The sequence below is a fragment of the Cynocephalus volans genome, chromosome 3 (assembly GCF_027409185.1).
Source record: "Cynocephalus volans isolate mCynVol1 chromosome 3, mCynVol1.pri, whole genome shotgun sequence".
Classification (NCBI taxonomy): Eukaryota; Metazoa; Chordata; class Mammalia; order Dermoptera; family Cynocephalidae; genus Cynocephalus; species Cynocephalus volans.
The window spans coordinates 173,464,690-173,486,321 of NC_084462.1; the positions used below are offsets into that span (position 1 = coordinate 173,464,690).

General features: G+C 45.1%; 1 protein-coding gene across 2 annotated transcripts in view; it reads right to left on the reverse strand.

Moving 5' to 3' along the window:
* Window positions 1-95: 95 nt before the first annotated feature.
* Window positions 96-21,632, reverse strand: part of SLC24A4 (solute carrier family 24 member 4) — a 143,472-nt gene continuing 121,935 nt past the window's right edge. For both annotated transcript variants that reach the window (XM_063091348.1, XM_063091346.1), the window contains exons 13-17: window positions 9,585-9,751; window positions 5,953-6,067; window positions 1,580-1,692; window positions 1,127-1,192; window positions 96-248 (exon numbers count right to left, since the gene is read on the reverse strand). In XM_063091348.1, coding sequence (XP_062947418.1) covers window positions 96-248; window positions 1,127-1,192; window positions 1,580-1,692; window positions 5,953-6,067; window positions 9,585-9,751 — 614 coding nt within the window. The remainder of the gene's footprint in view (window positions 249-1,126; window positions 1,193-1,579; window positions 1,693-5,952; window positions 6,068-9,584; window positions 9,752-21,632) is intronic.

Below are 21,632 nucleotides of genomic sequence, written 5' to 3' on the forward strand. Positions count from 1 at the left end.
GACGCAGGAGAGACCCGTGGCAGGGGAAGGAGGGAGAGAGGAGGATGCCAGCGTCACAAGGTGGTCAGACAGCTCCTGGGGGCATCGGCTCAGCTTTAGTCGTCTTCCCGGCACATCGGCAAGTTGACGAAGGTGAAGACGTTGAACTCGATCATTATGGAGAAGCACAAGAAGACGGCATAGAGAACCAGCACGTAGACGCCCAGCTTCCGGTCCAGCTGCCACTTGTTCAGGTGGATGCCCAGGACCTGGAGGGCGAGAGTGCAAGAGCTGGGCTTGGGGGCAAAGAAATGCAAAGGCATTTTACTGGGCAACATCGGCACATGAGCTAGGAAGCTGGGACTTCCTGCAGGACGTGGACAAGAGCAGAGGGGCACGGCCAGGCCCAGCCTCGGCTTGGGCAGAATGAGCCGGTGGAGGCTTTAGATGTGCACCATGAAGGACCCAGTCGCTGGCCCTCCCTGCTGACTCCTGCGACATACAGCAGCCGCCCTCATGGGACCCACCCCCTCGCCCCCAGGCAGGCACGCCACTTCCTCAGGGACAAACAGCTTACAAGTGGCTGCAGCACAGTTACTTCATCAGCACATACATAGAGGGTAAAAAGTCGTGGGTTCTATAAGGACAGACCAACCTGGGTCCAAATCCCAGCTTTGCCCTTTGCTCACTCTGGGACCTTAGGCAAGTTACTTAACCCCTGAGCCTCACTTCTGCAAAATGGGAATGACAGTAGTCCCTCCTCAGCAGGTGGCTGTGAGGACAGAATAAGTACCGCAGAATTGAAGTGCTCAGCACCGACCCAGGCACAGGGAGCAGGGGGACCTCGGGTGTCATCACGTGTCATCCTGAGGCTGTTGTGCCTCCCATTTGTCAGGGACAAACGAGAGGGAGTGGACGAGGCAGCAAGAAGAAAGGAAATGTAATTCACTTCCTCTGGTGACTTCCTATCTGCTCAGGAAAAAACATAGTGGTCGGTGCTGATGCTCTTGGCAAAGCTTGGGTTTGGAGCTATCTGCGAACTATACATTTCCTCGGCTTCATCCCTCACTGCCGGGGGAAGTGATGGGGCAGAGCCAGATGAAATGAAGTACGCATGAGCTTCTGTTCTGGAATTGTTAAAACTCACAGTGAGAGCGACGGAGCCCAGCAACAGCACCACAGAATAGACTAGACCCCGGCTGTTGATCTTCACCTGGAAAAGCAAACACACAGGCCCTGAACCTCTTGGTTGCTCAGGGCCAAGCCCTGTGTGCTCCGGCTTATTCATTCCCTCCCCAGGAAAACACAGGTGTTCACAGGTGAGCACGTGGCCACGAAGAGTCAGGGAAATGGGGATTCAAGTCTGGACTCTGCTTCTCTGAGGAAATGGCTGGGGATGGGCATGCCCGTGGGCTAAGTTGAGGAGCAGAAGACACCCCGAGGCTGTCCTGGAGGCCTTCATGGAAAGCAGGTGCCAGGGTGCCAAGCAGAAGGGGCAGCAGCGCACCTCCCAGAGCCCTGGCTGGAACTGGGCCACCGCCAGTGCCCTTCTCTGTAAAATGCGTCCATCTTGCTTGCTCAAGAGGTGAGAAGAACTTACCGTGGATCCATAATTAACCACCATGGTCTGCAGGCCCCATGGGATGCCGAGTCCTACGAGGATGTCAAACACATTGCTTCCTATGGTGTTAGAGACAGCCATGTCTCCCAGGCCTGCAGGGGACAACCACACAGTTCTGTCACTAATAGCAGACCACCGAAAACCTGTGAACTTCTTCGTAACTGGCCTATCAGTGCTATTCCTCCTTCCCGGACCCCACATTTCTAACCTTGTGAGATCTAGGATCCACTCCCTTCATGAACCCTAAAGGGGCCCTTTATGGGTTGAACTGAACCCTCAAAATTCACGTTGAAGTCCTAATCCCCAGTACTTCAGAATGTAACTTTATTTGGAGAAAGGGTCTTTACAGAGGTGACAGGTTAAAATGAGGTCAGTATGGTGGACTCTAATTCAATACAACTGGTATCCTTATCAAAAGAAGATATTTGGACACAGACACAGACACAAGGGGAATGTCAGGGGAAGACAAAACAGCCAAAGAGAGAGAGTCAAGGAGAGAGCCTGGAACAGATTCTCCGTCACAGCTTCCGAAGGATCCAACCCTGCAGACACCTCCATCTCACACTTCCAGCCTCCGGAACAGTGAGATGACAAATTTCCATTGTTTGCATCACCCAGTTTGTGGTGATGACAGCACTAGCAAACGAATACAGGGCCCTGCATGCTTTCTTCTGCCAGGCTGGTCAGCTGATGTTGCCGAGGACCCACCACGAGCTTTGCCTCATTTAACCCTCCCAGTTACTCTGAATATTCTTCCCGTGGCAGAAGATGGAACTGAGGTTTGGGACGTGGCCCAGTCTCAGGACGCGGCCCAGTCTCAGGACGCCTGGCCCAGCATCCTTCCCACCAAGCCATGCTGCGTATCTGCACCCCAGGCAATAGCACCCATGCCCTTAGCGGGGATTATAGGGTGTTGGACCTCATGCCCTGGTGGTTTCTCTTGTCGTTTTTTTTTTTTTTTTTCGTGACCGGCACTCAGCCAGTGAGCGCACTGGTCATTTCTATATAGGATCCGAACCCGCGGCGGGAGCGTCGCCGCGCTCCCAGCGCAGCACTCTACCGAGTGCGCCATGGGCTCGGCCCATGCCCTGGTGGTTTCTAAAGGGTGAACTCTTTCTCCAACCAGGCTGGAAGCATCTCAGATGGGGCCATGTCCCTGTTCTTCCTCTTCCTGCACAACTGTCTGGTATCGTGCTGGCCACGCTATCTGAGGAACTCAGTAACTTGAGGGGTATCGTAAGGTAGAAAAGCACATGAGTGTCAATAACACTAATGCTGGCTGAAATCTGTTCTAACCCGACAACTTAGCCATGACATGAGTGCCGTAACCTGGCACGCACACACATGCTTGTGGAATGAACATGCCCGAAACACACATGCCTACAAGCATCGCGCTGCTGTAGTAGCTGGGAAACTCAGCAGCAGCTCAGAGCAGCATCTGGACAAGTGGCCCATCTCCCCCTGACCACCTGTGCCCCTGTGTAGCCAGGTCACCTCCTCCTCCTCCCATCCTTGTTGCTGTCACCTGCTGACCTCCAGGGTCTCAAGGACACAGTGCATCCCTTAAGGGGGTGCATCCCTCCTTCCTGCCTGCCCCAGGCACTGTTCGGAGTGACTTCAAAATCTTGGCAGCTTCATCCTGTTAAGGGCCATATATCTGGGAAACTGACCTTGCAGTCTCGGGTAAAATGTAAGAACAAACTCCTACGGCAACCATGTTGGCCCAGCTGCTTGCACCCGTGGAGGTGGCAGCTTCTCGCAGATAGGTTAGGGGGTGTAAAGACACCTGAGTTTGGAGGGAAGGGCGACGAGCACTTTTCAGGCTTGGTGGCCATCCCACTTTGCACAGGCGGGGCTGCCAGCAGCTGTACAACCCTTTTAGGACTCTCAGGGCAGTGTGACTCAAAGTTTAATGAGCACACAGACCACCTGAGGGTCTTGTTAAAATGCAGATTCTGATCCAGTGGGTCTGGGGCAGGGCCTGAGAGTCTGCGTTTGTCACAAGCTCCCAGGTCAGGCTGATGCTGCCGGCAGGGACCACACTGTGAGCTGGGAGCCTGCAGGCAGCCCAGGACACAGTCCCTCCACGTGAGAGCATGCCGCACGCTGGTCTCCTGCTTTGTGCGGTGGACTCTGAACAGAGACTTCTGTATCCTTTGCATAAAGAAGCTGTCCGTTCTTTAACCATGTCTGTTGGACTCTGTCGATAGCATCAATGTCACCCTTCTGACAATTGTGCACCCCATCCCCGGCCTCACCCTTCCTCAGTTTCTGTACATCTACATCCCACTGTAGCCACTCTGAGATGATGTCCTGCCTCGGAACCTCACCTGTCCCTAAAAGAGATCCTTTGGTGAGCTCACTGGCACCCCCCCCCCCGCACCCCGCCTCGGCCCTTAAGCTTCTAGTATCCCAACACCCTCCCATTAACCTAAACTCTAGGGCCAGGTGCTTAAACTGTACATTTTCTTGCTCCCTTGACCTTCCAATGTGCCCACCAGTGAGGGGTGAACTTGTCATTTGTGCGTAGCTAGAGTTGGTACGACCGGATCCCACCCGAGTCCGTATTACTGAACATCAGCCAGGCCCTCGGTGCTCATCGGCTGAATAGGACCCCCTCCCCATCCCCCCAATTCACGTCCATCTGGAACCTGTGAATGTGACTTTATCTGGAAAGAGGGTGTCTGCAGATGTAATCAAATTAAGACAATGTCATACTGAATTAGGGAGGGTTCTAATACAATGACTGGCATCCTTATTAGGAGGAGGAGGTTTGGATACAAACATAAACAGAGGGAAGAATGCCATGTGCAGACAGAAGAAGAGAAGGATTGAGGCAGCCACAAGCCCAGGAAGGCTGCGGATGGCCGGCCACCACCAGAAGCTAGAGAGAGGCAAGGAAGGAATCCCCCCTAGAGCCGACGGAGGGAGCACGGCCCTGGTGACAACTGATTTCAGACTTCTCGCTTCTAGAGCTGTGAGACAATAAATTTCTGTGTTTTAAGCCACCCAGTTGTGGTACTTTGTTATGGCTGTCCTAGGGAACGAATATACTTGCATCAAAGGTCACCCAATCGAATTCTGTCCCCTCAGCTGCTGTCCTAACCATGCCCAGTCTCTGTGAGGCTCGTGCCTACCACCAATGTCCTCCCACACTTCCTGTCCCTCATCTCTTCTCAGGCACGCTGACCAACTAATCCACCCTCGGAGAAATAAAATGTCCTATCCCTCTTTCCAAAACCAACCTTTCTCCCTGCATGCTTGTAGTGGATTGAATTATGCACCCCCCAAAACTCATTGAAGCCTGAATTGTGTCCCCCACATTTTTTGTATCAGAAACTGAGCCCCCACTGTGATTGCTGAGGGTGGGAAATCCTATTATAGTAATTGAAAGGTGGGGCCTTGAAGAGGTGATTAGACTGTAGGACCGTGCAGGAGTGAATGGATTAAAAATGGTGGCCAGGGGCGTGGTTCTGAGGGCTTTGAAGGAGACAGAGAAGAGTCTGTCATCATCATTTTCTCATTGTGACACCCTGCCATCACTGAAGTCACCACCAAAGAAAGCCTTCACCAGATGTGTTCCCTGGGCTTTGTGGATTTCCCAGCCTCAGAAACTATAAGCAATAAATTATGTTTTCTTTATAAATTACCCAGTTCCAGGCATTTTGTTATAAGCAACAGAAACAGACTGACGCAGTGCCGCCCTCTCCTGTCTCTTATGAGGCTCCACTCCATTATCGACCCATCCCACCCCTACACTTTCAAACCCTGATCTACGCGAAGGATCTGTGGAAGTCTCTGCTGGGATGCTATTTCACCGGCAGAAAAGGATCAGTAAATAAAGCCCAGACTCTTTACAGCTCTTTCGTTCTGCCATCAAAGAACATAGTTACTCCTTATCGTGCTCAAACCATGACCCTTAGTAAGCCCAAAAGAAAAACCACTAAACCATAACACTGTATGTGTTCTAGAAGTTGGAAGGCAAATGGGAAGAGTTGGAAACACAGGATGCCCCCACTTTGCCTTCCTGGGACCAGACATTTCTTGTTATTAGCTCATTTGCTATACTGGGCTCTGTTCAATCTCATGGTGACTGGTATCTCAGACACGTGTTTTATAAACCAGTCCAGCAAAAGCTTCTAGAGGTCAGGAGGAGTTCAGCTTGGCAGTATTCTCTCCACAGATGGAATCTAATAAATGATGCTTTCTAGATGTCACAGTTTTCTCCATAGCAGGACTTGACGATGCCAGTCATAAGAGCCACAACTTGGCCAACTATAACATGGGCGGGGAGGACAAGGGGGCTTGCATGGTGATGCTGCTGGCCGGGGATGCCGAGGCATGATCCATACCTTGTCTTGCCACAATTAAGCTGGCCATGCAGTCTGGAACACTCGTTCCCGCTGCCAGGAAAGTAATGCCCATGATGACATCAGGGATCCCAAGGGTGTATCCAATAATAGTCACCTGCAGAAGAGGAAAGGAGACATAAACTCATAACACAACACCCCTGGAAACTTTGCTTACCCTAAGTATTTTTAAGTTGAATGTGGTAATGCTATAACCAATAGAAAAATCTGGAATATGGTTTTATTTAAGAACATCTTTTGAGTGTTCTTTTCTTTTCCTGACTACATGAGTAATACGTGTTTACTGTTTAAAAAGTTTAGAAAATAAAATAAAATGAAAATAAGGATTACTTACCATTTCTCAAGACCCACAGACAACCACTATTAACTCTACATCAGCCAATGGTTCTCAAACTTAAGCATTTAGAAAATCCCCTGGAGGGCTTATTAAAATGCATACTGACAGGTCCTACTCCCAGAGTTTCTGATTCCAAGGATCTGGGGTAAAGCCTGAGAATGTGCATTCCTACAGGTGGCTGGGACTCTGAGGCTGCTGGTCTGGGAATCACATTTGAAAACCACTACATTAAAATATATCCTTGACCTTCTTTGGGGGATGTGTGTGTGTTAGGAAAAATGAAATCAGATTATACTATCAATATTTATTTTATAACTGTTTGTTTCACGTAATAACATATTGTAAATACCTTTCCATCTCAGATATCCATCTATGACATTTCAAATGGGTGCTTAGATTTCATTGCATAGCTATAAACTTTTAACCAGTCCCTCACTATTAGATATTTAGGTGCTTTCCTTTTTACTCTTACAATATCCTTGCATATGACAGGTGACATTTATTGAGCACTTCTTGTGTACCAGATGCTCTAAAGGTGTTTTATTTTCATAATCTCACATACTCTATTATTTGCCACCCACTGAGGAGTGAGGCACTGTTGTTCTGCCAGCCGAGGATCAGAGAGGTTAAGTAACAATGCCATGAGCACACAGCTGGGAAGTGAGGCACACACAGGGATCCCAAGCCAAGTGTTTCCGTCTCTAAAGCCTATGCTCCAACTTCTCTACCATGCCATCCTAGGTATACATCTTTGGCTTCTCATCTTACTACCTCCTTAGGATATGCAGGCTTTTAAAGATCGTGATGCACATTTGCATATTCAGTAAGTGACGAACTACTGGCTGGTTTTAACAAGGCCAAACCAAATCTGTTTTGAGATGGGCTGGGGTACAGAAGAGAGAGGGTTACAAGGGATGGTGAGCTCCTGGAGGATTCAGATGTTTGAGTGTTCCTGTGTCCCCAATTTACTTATTTATATTATATATATTTTTTATTAATATATATTTTTTTACATTCTATGATGTTGTGCAGCAGTTGGGTGGGATGAGGAGGGGAAGGGGTAGGAAATGGGATGGAAGGAGGAGGGGAGGGATTGAGGCCTGTGGCATCCCCTCATTCCCACAGAGGAGACCAGGGGGCTTCTAGCAGCGGCTTGGTCATTGCTGGGCTGGGTGCAAATGTCACGGGGGTGTGGCAAAAGCCCTCGCCCCCCACCACTCCAGCTCAGGAACCCGGGGCCCTTCTTGCTGCGGCTCATTGATCATCGCCGGGCTGGTTGTGTGTTTGGGGGTGTGTGGCTGAGGCCCTTGGCTCCCCACTGCCCCAGCTCTGGAGAGCCTGGGGTGCTTCCTGCAGTGGCTCGTGGTCATCACTGCCCATGTCCCCAATTTAGCTGAACCAAGGCCAGGATGTTTCAGGTATGTGTACCTGGGGGTGGGAGAAATGCTGGGGGCCTGGTGGCTTAGAATGGTTCTGCCCTTCCTGAGTTATGTCACTCATCCCATTCATTACAAAACAGCCGCAGAGTCAGTCCTCAGACTCCTCTTGGCACACAGAGCTCTAAGGGAGTCCAAGAGAAAGGGGAGGGTGAACAGGTTGGGGGTAGCATCTTCTACCAGTTGGTGTCTTGGGGAGGTTTTGCCATAGGAATAGGAAGGGTGTGCACGAGTCAGGTCTAGGACACTCAGAAAGGCTGGGGACAGGTCCCCGTCAGCTTGGAAGCATCCAAGGCTGCCCATGCTTCTCCCTGGGGCACCCTTAAGCTGATGGAGCAGGCCAAGGGGTGTGATTTCAGGAAATCTCTCATCCCCCAAGCAAAATGGCTCCCATATGCTATTCAGAATCCTAACAGTGTTTTTTGCTTGGGCTCTCAAACACACAGCACCCTGGGAAGGAAGGGGACAGAGGGGACTGAGGTTTGTGGGAAGCAGGGCCAGGACTGGCCGAGTACCTATAATGTGCAAGGGTCTCTTTTCATTCTCCCGATATCCTTGTGAGGGAGCGATGATCACCCCACTGCACAGAGGGGGTCACCTTGGCTCACGGAGTTGAGTCACCTGCTCAGGTTTCATGGCCTGTAAGTGGTAGGACTAGGATTCAAATCTGCTCTCCTGTGATCCCATGGCCCTTCCTTCCCCACTAAAGCGCACTGTTCCTCTGGAGTTAAGGGAAAGGCAGCTCTTGTGCCTACGATGAACTTCTCTGGGCCACGGCCTCTCAAGTCAAGACGTGCCTGCCTTCTCTGTGTGGGTATCAGATGTTAGGAGGAGAATGAAATGACTGAATGGTAAGGACTAGGGTGTGCGTGGCTGACAGGGGAGCATCACAATCAACAGAAACTTGGCCACGCTGCAACCACTTCCCCTCTCCTTGCTCCTAGGCTCCCCACTGGGGATAAGGAGGAGCAGGGACCCTCACAGGGTGGTACACAGAGGACGGGGGCTCCTGCATGGCATGGCCCGGCATGGCCCAGCCCAGACAATGAAATGTACAGGGAGCTGCTATGTGCGGCCAGAGGCAATCACGAGGAGCTATGCCACACCTCTCCACCAGCAAAACTTCCATCCAACAGCATCTGAGAGTTCTAGTAACAAACCGAGAGGCCATTGAACATAGTATTTGAGATTAGGGATTCAGGAGGCCAATATCTGGGTTCTAATCCCAACTCTGGCACTCATTAACTGTGCAACCTTGGCCAAATTACTCAAATCTCCATGTCTAAGTTTCCTCATCTGTAAATAAAATACATCTATCCTGTGGGGTTGTTATGAAGATTAAAAAAAAGAGCTAATATAAAGTGCTAATCTAAAGCCGATGCCTTGGCACACAAAAAGGGAAGAGGAGCATTCCCTGCAGGGGCATGGAAGGAGCTGCCTTGCGATCATCATTTCCCACTGACTCCAGTCTCCTTCCTTCACATTCCCCTGGGGACCCTGGAAATGAAGGGGGCCTTGTGATCAGGTACCCTGTCACATTACTCTGCCCATGCCACCAGTGTGGCAAGTCCCAGGCTGCCTGTGTGAAGGTTTGTCTCCCTTCCTCATGCTTGAAGGCAAGCACCATGCTGTGTCTCAGTATCCCCGGTACATACCACAGCCCTATGGCACCTTTATTAAAACCCCTTTCCACTGAGAATTGAGCTGCGGTCAGCGAGGTCAGTACCAAAGGCGGCACACCAGTGCTCGTGGTTGCCCTTGACCCCAGTTCCTCCTCCTCTGCTTGGCAGAGGTTGGGCGGGGGTTGTCCATACAGTCCACACCCTGCTCCCACCACTCACCAGCCACACCATGAAGTAGGAGAATACGGCAATCCACAGCGTGGCCGTGATGAAGGTGACCATGAAGAACTTCTCCCAGCGGGGCTTGTTGCAGTTGGGGATGGTGATGCATAGGAGGAAGATGAGTGGCCAGGTGAACACCCACTTGACTTTGTCCCCTCTTGCCTCTGCAGGGGGATGGGACAGGGCAAGGAGGGGGCGGGGAACACACACTGGGTTACACACCTACCAGCCTACCTGTTGGTTATTTTTTTAAGCTAAACAAGAGAATACCACTGACATGACTCCAGGAAACTGACGTCACAGAGTCACAGACCTCCATTATATAATGTCCCCCTGAAAGTAGCAAGACAATTCAGTAAGTGTTTGTTGACTGAATAATTTCAGTCACTCCAAATCCTTCGTTTGACAGGATAAGGAAAGTGAAACCCAGAGCAGGAATGGACTCACCCAGAAGAGCTAGAATGTGGATTTGGGATATAGATGGGCCTTGTCAGCACCATGCTCTAACCAACTGAGCTAACCAGCCAGCCTGTAGATGGGCTTTGGAATCATACAGACCAGGGCTGGAATTCAAATGACCTCGAGAAATCTCCTCAACTACACTTTCTCCTCTGATAATAACAGTTGTAGTGGTAACAACAACAATGTAACAATAATCAACACATCCAGTATTTGCTGTGTGCAGCAAGCACAGGGCTAAGCACTTAGCATCTTATTAGTTTCTTCATCAGCTAAATAGGAAAATGATCTCTTTCTTGGCTGTTGCAAGAACGATGTGACAGAATGTACATACACCCAACACACAGAACCTGGCACACAGTAGATGCTGTGGAAATCTCAGCTCCTTTGCTCCAAGGTCATATAGTCAGCCTGTGGTAGATGCAAGACTAAAATGTGGGTGTCCTGGCTGGTAGTCCAGATCTCACTGGCCCCTACCAATGGAATCCACAAATAATTCAACCAAGGAAAGCTGGCTTCAATAAGTCACTGAGTAGAAACATAGTGTTCTTAGGGCCAGCCTGTGGCTCACTTGGGAGAGTGTGGTGCTGATAACACCAAGTGCATGGGTTCAGATCCCTATATAGGGATGGCTGATTAGCTCACTTGGGAGAGTGTGGTGCTGACAACACCAAGTCAAGGGTTAAAGATCCCCTTACTGGTCATCTTTAAAAAAAAAAAAAAGAAACAGTGCTCTTAATAAGCAACTGAGGATGGGTGTGCACATGCAGGGTCAAAACCACCCTGATGGTAATGTCAATGAAACAGTAGAGGAAGGACCTCTGAACATTTTCTTCTCTATAAAAGCAACAAGAACAATGGCAAAAATTGTCAGAATCAACTTTTTTTTAGAACCCTGGATATTAACCAAAGGCTTGCAGCAATCCAGGGAGTGTCTATTTAAGAAAATTAGCTGTAGGAATAGTGAGCTTTGTGGAATTTTAACTTTCCTTATTTCCATTCCTGTTCACCTGCTGCAGAGTAGCCTTGAAAACCAACCTGCAATTACAGTGAAAAACACAGCCACCTAAGAGGGCAGAACAGGCTTGGAGCACTTTCCAATTCCATTCTCACAGAACTGTTATTATTTGACAAGTCTGGTGGTTTCCTAGAAGACACTCTATTCAAGGTTGTCTTTATTTCACCTGAATCTGAGTTCCCCCAGTGTGAACAGCCTTTTCCTTGGGGGTGCTTGTCAAAAACAATCAGAGGCAATTTTTAAACCATGCTGCTTGAGGTGGCAGATAGCAGGTGGGACAAACAATAGGTTAACCAGAAAGCTTAAAAGGAAAATCTGGGAATGAGATATCCACAGTGGGCTTTGAAAAGCTCCTACACATTTCTGGGAATCTAAAAGAACATAGGCATGCCTAGGACTGGGTTCAGGGTTGTTTACATGCTCAGGAAAGGCTTGAGAATGCCCTGTGCTTTCACCTCTGCTTAACCTTGAGGCTCTGCACAAAGCAAGAAGTAAAGACTAATGGAGAGTTGAAAACCGCCTGCCTGAATATTGAAGGTCTATCCCAAAACACATACAGAGCCCCTCAGCAAAGACTGAATCACTGAACCCAGACATCTAAAGAAACCTCTGTCCAATCATTAGCTGACCACTAGGCTAACCTAGCATAGACTTCAGAGGCCACATACAACAGAGAATACAGATTTTACAGAATTAGTTTAGAAAAGTCGCTAAATAAACAAATAGCAATAATAAACAGCAAGAACAATAAACCCTAGGAAAGGGGAAGAATCTGATTTCCAGAGTTGTCGCATTATATCATTTAAAACGCCCAGTTTTCAACAATAATAACAAAAAATTATATGAGACATGCAAAAAAAACAAGTAAGTATGGCCCACACACAGGAAACAAAAGAAGTCAATAGAAACTCTCCCTGAGGAATTCTAGACATTGAACTTATTAGATTAAGACTTTAAACCATTCATTTAAAAATATGTACAAAGACATTTATTAAAATGTCCAAACAAAAGTATAAGAATGATTTTTCACCAAAAAATATCCATAGTGAAAAAAAATGATTAAAAAAAGAACCAAATAGAAATTCTGGAGTTGAGAAATACAATAGCTAAAATTCAATAGTGGGGCTCAATAGCAGATTTGAGCAGGCAGAAGAAAAAAAACCAACTTGAGGATAGGCTGATTGTAATTACATAATCTGACGAATGGAAAGAAAAGAATAAATAAAAATGAACAGAGTTTCAGAGACCTGTGAACACCAGCAGGCAGACCAACATATGCATAATAGGAGTACCAGAAGGAACGGAGACAGGAAAGGGGGCAGGAAGAACATTTGAGAACTCATGTTCAAAAACTCCCCAAATCTGATAAAAAAAAAAAAAAAAATTTACATATTCAAGAAGTATACATATTCTTCTAAAGTGCACATAGACTATCCTCCAGGACAGAACATATATTAGGCCATAAAACAAGACTCAATACATTTAAAAGGACCGAAATCATGCAAAGTATGTTCTTCAACCACAGTGGAATGGAATTAGAAACAATAACAGAAGGAAAACTGCAATATTCACAAATATATGAAAATTAAACAACACACTCCTGAATAACCAATGAATCAAATAAGAAATCACAGGGAAGTCAGAAAATGCTTTGAGATGAATAAAAATATAACGTACCAAAACTTATGGGAAGCTGTGAAATCAGGGCTTAGAGAAAAACTTATAGTTGTAAATGCCTGTATTAAAAGATTTTTCTTTCCTTTTTTTTGGTGGCTGGTGGGTACAGGGATCCAAACCTGTGACCTTGGTGATACAAGGCTGTGCTCTAACCCACTGAGCTAGTCAGCCAGCCCTTAAATGCCTGTTTTTTTTTTAAAAGGGAAAGATCTCAAATCAATGAACTAGGCTTCCTCCTTAAGAAAGGAAAAAAGAACAAATTAAGTCCAAAGAAAGTTAGAGTGAAAATAAATGAAACAGAAAAAAATACAGCAAATCAATGAAATTAAAAGTTGTCGATTAAAACAAAATCAACAAACCTTTAGTTAGACTGATCAAGAAAAGATAGAAGACTCAAATAACTAAAGTTAGGAATGAAAGAGGGATATCACTATGGACATTCCAGAAACAAAAATAATTAGGGAATACTATGAACAATTGTATGCCAACAAATTAAATAATCTAGGGGAAATAGATAAAATCCTACAGACACAAACTATCAAAACTGACTCAAAAAGAAAATCTGATAGATTCATAACAAGAGGTTGAAATAGTAATCAAAAAATTTCTCTTAATGTAAAGCCTATGGTTTCATGGTGATTTTCACCAAACATTTAAAGAAGAATTAAAATGAATACTTCAGAAACTCTTCCAAAAAACAGAACAGTAGAGAACACTTCCCAACTCATTCTATGAAGCTAGTATTACCCTAATACCAAAGCCACACAAAAACATCAAGAGAAAAGAAAACTACAGACCAATATCTCTTATGAATATAGATGCAAAAATCTGTAACAAAATTCTAGCAAACTGAATCCAGCAACATACAAAAAGGGTTATATACCAAGACCAATTAGGATTTATCTCAGGAATGCAAGCTTTTTTAAAATATGAAATTCAATGTAACAAATTATGTTAATAGAATAAAGAACAAAACTATACAATCCTTCAAAGCTGATAAGGCATCTGACAAAATCTAACACCATTTCATGATAAAAACACTCAATGAACTAGGAACAGAAGAAAACTTCCTCAGCCTGATAAAGGGCATCTACGAATTTATACTTAATGGTGAAAGACTGAAAGCTTTCCCCCTAACGTTAGGAATAAGAATGTCTGCTTTGACCATTTCTATTCAACATTAAACTAGAGATTTTAGCCAAAGAAATAAGGCAAGAAAAAGAGGTAAAGGTCATTCAGATTAAAAAGGAAGAAGAAAAACTATCCCTATCTGTAGATGACATGATCTTATATATAGAAAATTCTAAGGAATCCACAGAAAAAGTATTAGAACTAATAAACAAGTTCAGCCAAGTTGCAGGATGCAAGATCAACATACAAAATTGTTGTATATACTGAGAGTGAACATTCTAAAAATTAAAATAATTCTATATACAATACCATGAAAAAAACCCCAAAACCTTACATTTATGTAATGAAAGAAGTACAAGATTTATATGCTGAAAACTATCAAACATCACTGAAAGAAATTAGAGATGATCTAAATAAATGGGAAGACATTCTGTTTATGGACTGGGAGACTTAATATTGTTAAGATAACAATATTCCCAAACTCATTTACAGATTCAATGCAATCCCTCTCAGAACCCCAGCCAGTTTTTTTTTGCAGAAATTGACAAGCTGATCCTGAAATTCATATGGAATGCAAGGGACCCAGAACAGCCAATACAATTTTGAAAACAAAACAAAATAAAACAAAGTCGGAGGATTTACACACACCAATTTTAAAATTTACTACAAAGCTACAGTGATCAAGAGAGAGTGCTACTGGCATAAGGATCAATGGAACAGAATTTAGAGTCCAGAAATAAGCCCATACATTTAAGGTCAACTGATATTTGACAAGTATCATCAAGACAATTCCATAGGGACAGAATAGTCTTTTCAACAAATGGTGCAGAGACAGCTGGATATCCATATGCAAAAGAATGACACTGGTCCCCTACCTCATACCATATACAAAAAGAAGTAAAAAATGATTGCAAACCTAAGTATAAGAGGCACAACTATATAATTCTTAGAAAAAAACATGGGCACCCTCTTCCTGACCTTGGATTAGGCAATGATTTCTTAAATGCCACTAAAAAATCACAAGCAACAAATGAAAAAAATAGATAAATTGGATTTAATCAAACTTAAAAACTTTTGAGATTCCTAGAACTCTATCAAGAGAGTGGAAAACCCCCTAGAACACATGAAAACATTTGCAAATCATTTATCTGATAAGGGTCTAGTGTCCAAAATATATAAAAAACTCTTTACAACTTAACAATAAAAGAAAACCCCAATTTAAAAAATGGGCAAAGGATTTGATCACACAGTTCTCCAAAGAAGATCTACAAATGGCAAATAACCATGGACAAGATGCTCACCATCTTTAGTCACTAAGAAAATGCAGTTCCAAACAATGTCACACCCACAAGGATGACTATAATAAAAAAGATCAATAAGTATCGGCGAGGATATGGGAAAATAGAAACCTTCATATATTGCTGGTAGAAATGTGAAATGGTATAGCTTCTTTTGAAAACATTCTCCCATTCCTCAAAGAGTTAAACACAGAGTTACCACATGATCCAGCAATTTCACTCCTAGTTATTACACACCCATGAGAAATGAAAACCTATTTCCACACAAAAATTTGTACTCAAGTGTTCATAGCAGCATTATTCATAATAGCCCCAAATGGAAACAACCCAAATATCCATCAAGTGATGAATGTATAAACAAAATGTGGGGTGTAAATACAATGGAATATTATTCAGCCACAAAAGTGAATTAAGTACAGACACATGATACAACATGGATGACCTTTGAAAACATCATGCAATGTGAAAGAAGTCAGATGCAAAAAGCCACATCTTGTTAGATTTCATTTATATGAAATGTCCAGAATAGGCAAATCTATAGAGATAGGAAGTAGATTAGAGGTTGCCAGGGAACGGGGGAAACGGGGAGTCACTGCTCATGGGACTATGAAAATGGGGTAATAAAATGTTCTGGAATTATATATTGGTATGGTCATGCAACTTTGTGAATAAAACAAAAAATCACAGAACTGTACAGTTTATATGGGGGAGTTTTGTGGTATATAAACTATACCTCAATTTAAAAAGTTGCAAAGCAGGCTGGCATTAACTGTTTTAACTCTGTACATCTTTGCTTGACTCTTCCTAAGTCATTAAAAGTATATTTACCAGGAAAAAACCCCAGCCTGTTTATAATAATGAACCAAAATATGGTTAGCTCGAAATCAGCAGATCCATCCACGTATCCATCCCTAATGCTGCATCTAGAAAAACATGTCTTTCTAGATCTTTCTCTACATAAGCTTTTCTGCATCTTGTAATCCCTGTGCAAATGGCAGAAAGGTTTCCTGCCTGATTAGTTTGTCCAAAATTCCAGGCTCTTCTCTTGTCAGCCCATATCCAAATTCACCTAGGCTGAGGAAGGCCTAGGACAATTCTAGACTTGACCTAATACTCTGTATACAGGGGAAGAATTCACTCTGGGGAATTGTAGCCCTGGACACTTAAATGCCCAGGAACATCTTTGCAGATATATACAAATACCATAGAAGAAGGATAATTTTTTTTTTTCCCCACACACCAAATTGGATCAGATATTTGTCTTTTTGCCTGGTATGGGTTTTGCATCTGGTTTCAATATCTACCTTGATCTGGCCCCACCCAGGTGGCCAGCGTCATGGCCTACCACTGTTCCCTAAGAAACCACGCTCCGACGGACCTGTCCTACTGCTGTATTTTTCAACTGTTGCAGGAGATCCATTAGTGGACTGTGAAATCAATTTAGTGGATAGCAGCCAGCATTTTCTTAAAAATAGAAAATATTAGAATCATTCTATGTAGTAAGAGCTTATTATTATTCCATGAAGCTTCTGTTTCCTTTTTATAGATAATCCATGTGTGTGTAAAATACTTATTACTGCGGGTCATGGTCAAGGCGTGGGAAATGTCCCCGGTGCTCGTGCTGATCTCTGTTCTGTTGCTCATGCTGTGCCCCCCGACTCACCCCCCTCCCCAGCCAGCTGTCCATTCATTTGGCCTCTCTTCAGCCTTCCCACTGTCTGACTCTTCTGGAAAGCCACTAACCCAGCCAGCCCATGATCACTCCCTCCTATAACTGCTTTGGATTTTAAGAATATTGATGAATTATGGAAACTCTCCCCAAGTTAACCTGCAGTCCCACTCCTCGAACCCACAGTCTCATCTCTCCCAGTTGGGTGCAAACACAGCTGGTAACGGCTCCTGGTGCCTTCTGCACCAGTCTGGCCTTTTTTTTTTTTTTAAATGTTTTGCTACCTTATTGATTATGCCATATTCAAAGGCCAAAGACAAGACAGGCAGTAGCAAAGCTCTGGTATCTGACCCAGGTTCAAATCCAGCTGAGGAACTCTGGCTGTGGGTCACTGAGGAAGCAGTCCCCCCAAGCCTCACTTTCTTAAAGTGACAATAGTGCACTGGGGGCTTTGGGACATGATAGTATTTGTCAATGCAAGACCCATATGAGAATCAGTAAATGGCATGTTTCACCACTACTATTGGTGCCATATACTAATACAGACACAGTTTCAAATACTGTATGGAGCTGTTAGCCCAAGGTTGTCCATGTTTGACCCAGAAGAGACAGTCACCTGTATTTTTTTTTTTTTTTTTTTGTCTTTTTCGTGACCGGCGCTCAGCCAGTGAGTGCACCAGCCATTCCCATATAGGATCCGAACCCATGGCGGGAGCGTCGCCATGCTCCCAGCGCCGCACTCTCCCGAGTGCGCCATGGGCTCGGCCTACCTGTATGAGTTTTGAAGCTAGATAGGAAGCCCCTCCCAGGCGGGGACCTGTTGGATTCTTCCATGTCATGTCACCAGCAGAGACTCCAGCTCAGCCCCTGACCTGTGGCAGAACTGAACACATATTAAATGTGTGGGAGGCTACAAGGAGCCCCAGAATATGAGAACAAGATCAGGAAAAGACCATGTGAAATAGAAACTAATAAAAAAAAAAAAAATCACACACAAAGGATGTGCTAGTCACTATTGAAAGCCCATTCCTAGAAAAGGAGTACTACCTATTATGCTGATAAAGTAAGATATTTCCTGAACTTCTGCCAAAAGACTGGAACACATCACCAGGAAACATTACTGGGATGGAAAAATTAGAGAACCCAGTTGCACCTGACTAGGGTAAAGAGGTGTGGGCAGCCCGGAAACACTGTGCCAGGTGTTCTGATTTGGTGAGAATCCTGGGACACCTTGGGTAGAACCTGCCCAGTTCCCCCGATTGGGGGATGTTTTCTCCCAGCCACGTCTGTGTTCCTGCCTGCGACTGACTCGGGGGGACTCTGGTCACAATGAGATAATCAGTTGTGCCTCCAGGACATTGAAACTGGGGCCAGTTTTAGTGTGGGTGTGGCTGGGACTGTGAAATCACGAGATGAGACGCAGAGGAAGGTCCGAGGGGCCACAGGTGAATCAGGGACAGAGACTGGGATGCGGAGAGAGGGGCTGCCTGACCATGTTTCCTGGTTCCAGCTGGTCCTGAGACCCATCTGCACCCCTGCCCCAGCTCCAGGAAACACTTGTCCCTTTCTCATGGAGTCCCCTTTCCTGCTCAAGCAAGCTCTAGCTGGTTTTGTTGCTTGTAACCAAAGGGTCCCAAGCAAGAGTTATGAAGAGAGAAACAACAGGGAGGGCTGCTCAACCTGCCACCCCGGCCAAGAGCATCTCACTTCTTGTTTGAATTCTGAGCTCACCATCAAACTTCCTGCCACAGGATTTGGTTTCCTGTGCAGACTTGACCACCAGGCTGGTCTTTGGTCTCTTCATCCTCAGAATAAGAGATGGAGATGGAATCAATTGTTCTTGAAACATCTGTGTCACCCAGGGAGCTTGTTAACATACGGATTTCTGAATCCTACCAATATTCTAGAAGTTCTGCTCTAATGTCCTCAGGTCCTAAGGTCGTGTTCAAGTGTACATTGTTTTGCCAAACCCGCATGTAAAATGTCTTAAAGTTTGTTTTAATCAGGTGGGTGAGACAGACACAGAAGTGATTCGGGCTTGAATCACTTGACAGGCACTCATTTGCTATCTCTAAGAATTGGCTGGCCCTGGGAGGGGCAGTCTCCCCAGAGAAGCCTCAGATGCCAGAGCATCAAAAATACAGAAAATAAGACAATATAGTTCATACTGGTAACTTCATAAATTGACTCTCAGGTCTATACATCAGCCTCCTGAGAGTTTTGCCAGTGTGAATTGGCTTCTCAAGGATTTGAAGAATTCTGGATCGTAGTGGGCATTGTTTTTGTCAGGCAAGCATCCATTCCCCTTTAATGGTAACAGCACGCTAACTTCCCGTTAAGGAACCAACCGTCCATTCATCAGTCCATGTGGTTTGGACAGGGCTGATCCACCTCCTTGCTCTATGGGTGGGTATGAGATTCAAGCTTGGCTGATCCCATATCTCATAAATATTTAATGTGTTCATTCTGCATGCCAGGTGCTATTCCAGGTACTGGGAATCCAACAGTGAACCAGACGACATCATGCCATTGTGGGGCTTACACAGGTTCCGGGCTGGGCACATGACTTAACAAGAGTCAACCCTGGGGGTTTCTCTGGGAATCACAGCCTCTAATGCCTATTGCCCCTTCCTCCTTACTAACAGGACCCCATTTTGGACAGTAGGTTCCCAGATAAAATTCTTGATTTCCTAGGCTTCCTTCTAGGTAGAGGTGGCCATGGACAGCTCTGCACAATGAGATGGCAACCACTGGTGGAGCCCTCAGGAAGTATTTTCCTGGTAAGAAAAGGCAGACCCAGTGGCATGTGCCTCCTGCCTTTTACCCTTGCTCCTGCTGGAACAGGGATGCTCGGGCTGCAGAAGCTACCTGGCAACCTGAAGACAAAAGCGACCTACTAAGAATAAACAATATTAATGGGATGCTGATGATAAAGCTATGAGATTCCCTAACCTCAGGACTTCTTGTTACATGAGAAAAATAAATCCTTTGAGTTTAAGGCTCTGTCCCTGAGTTTTCTCTTACATACAGCTGAATGCAATGCTTAACTCACAGGCACTATCTGTGCACTGGGCTAAACCAGTGGGATGTAAGCTTGGATGGGGTAGGCCAATCCGGGGATGAAGACAACCAGGGGAAAGCAATGCTGAGACAGTGTCTTGTAACCTCCCGTGAGCCCTGTATCCAGCCTTGCCTGAACGCTGATTCTCCCAGTGAACCTACCACTATGTGAGCTCTTTGGTTTAAACCAGCCTGAACTGGGTTTCACTAACACTAGAAGAGCTTAGACTAATCAATGTGTGAAATGATAAAAATAGAGTCTTGAGTGCCACAGGGATGATGATACAATGTCCATCCTGAGGAACACCCCCCCAGCACTACCTCCCTCCTAGCCCCCCACTGCCACCCCTCAGGTGCAATGTCAGGGAGAATTGCTCATCACAGACTGCGACTGACCTGTGAACGTCAACAAGAGAAGGAAGGGCCACTGTCGGTTCTTTTACTAAGCTCTCAGATTTCTCCTTTAGAGCAGAAAATTACAAATTATGTGAAAAAAAAAAGTCTATAAAACGAACCGTAACAAAAACAGATGGCTCATCATACTGGAAGAAAAAATTAAGAACAGATGCAGTCGCTGATGAAAAACCTCAAATAAATTAATTTGGACAGTTAACTAATTAGATGCTCCAATTAAAGGAGTGGTTAACTTGTGGCTTGTAGGGATGTTTGTGCTGCTGGATGACGCAGAGTAGATTTTCATGGACCCTAGAGCTAGGAGTGTTTACACTGCTAGAGAGTGTAGATTCCAGACCAGTGATTTTCAAACTTGAGCATAAACCAGATCGCCCTGGAGAGACCGTTAGATTCCCAGAGCTAATGATTTGGTAGGTTGGGGGGCGGGGTCTGAGAATTTGCATTTCTAACAAGTTCCCAGATGCTGCTGGTCCCCAGACCACTTCAAGAAACACCGCTCTAGATTAACTCCACTTAAAAACAAATGAGATATAATTAAGATATCATAAATTCACCCATTTAAAGTGTGTATCAGGTGGTTTTTCATATATTCAAAAGCCGTGTAGCCATCACCACTCTGTAATTCCAGACGATTTTGATCCCTTCTAACAGAAACCCCATAGCCACAGTAGTCATTTCCCATTCCCTGTCCTCTCCGGCCTCTGACCACCACTAGTCTGTTTTCTGCCTATTGACTATTCTGAACATTCCATATAAATGGAATCATAATATGTGGCCTTTCGTGTCTGGCTTCTTACACTTAGCATGTTTCCAAAGCTCATCCATGTTGGAACTTGGTTTCTCTGTGTTCATATTCAAGTTAAAAGAATCTTGAACATTTAGATCTGATGTGGAACAAGTGGATGAGAGACAAAAAGAGATGCAAGAAGAGACAAAATTCCCTGTGAAGTCTTTTATCTTGAGAATATTTTTCTATCGAATCGTTCACCATATTCAACCATTATCTTGTGAAATTTAGGTCATTCAGGAGTTATATGATACCCCAAACTGTTTTCCAGTCTTCTGAGTGCTGAAAACACTGACTTTCACCACTTACGTGATTTAGGAGACAGTAGCTGTGAAGACCTTCTAATATGTATCTTACAGAGATGGGTCATTACAGCTTGTAAATGTTGACTGACCTAACTGCCCTATGATCTAAGCAGGCTTTGTCGGTGGGATACATTTTGCATATCCAAACAAACATCTGCCAAAGGCCCAGGCTCAGAGGAAAGATGAAAGGGGATTTAAATCTGACAGCAATCTTTATCTCTTTTAAT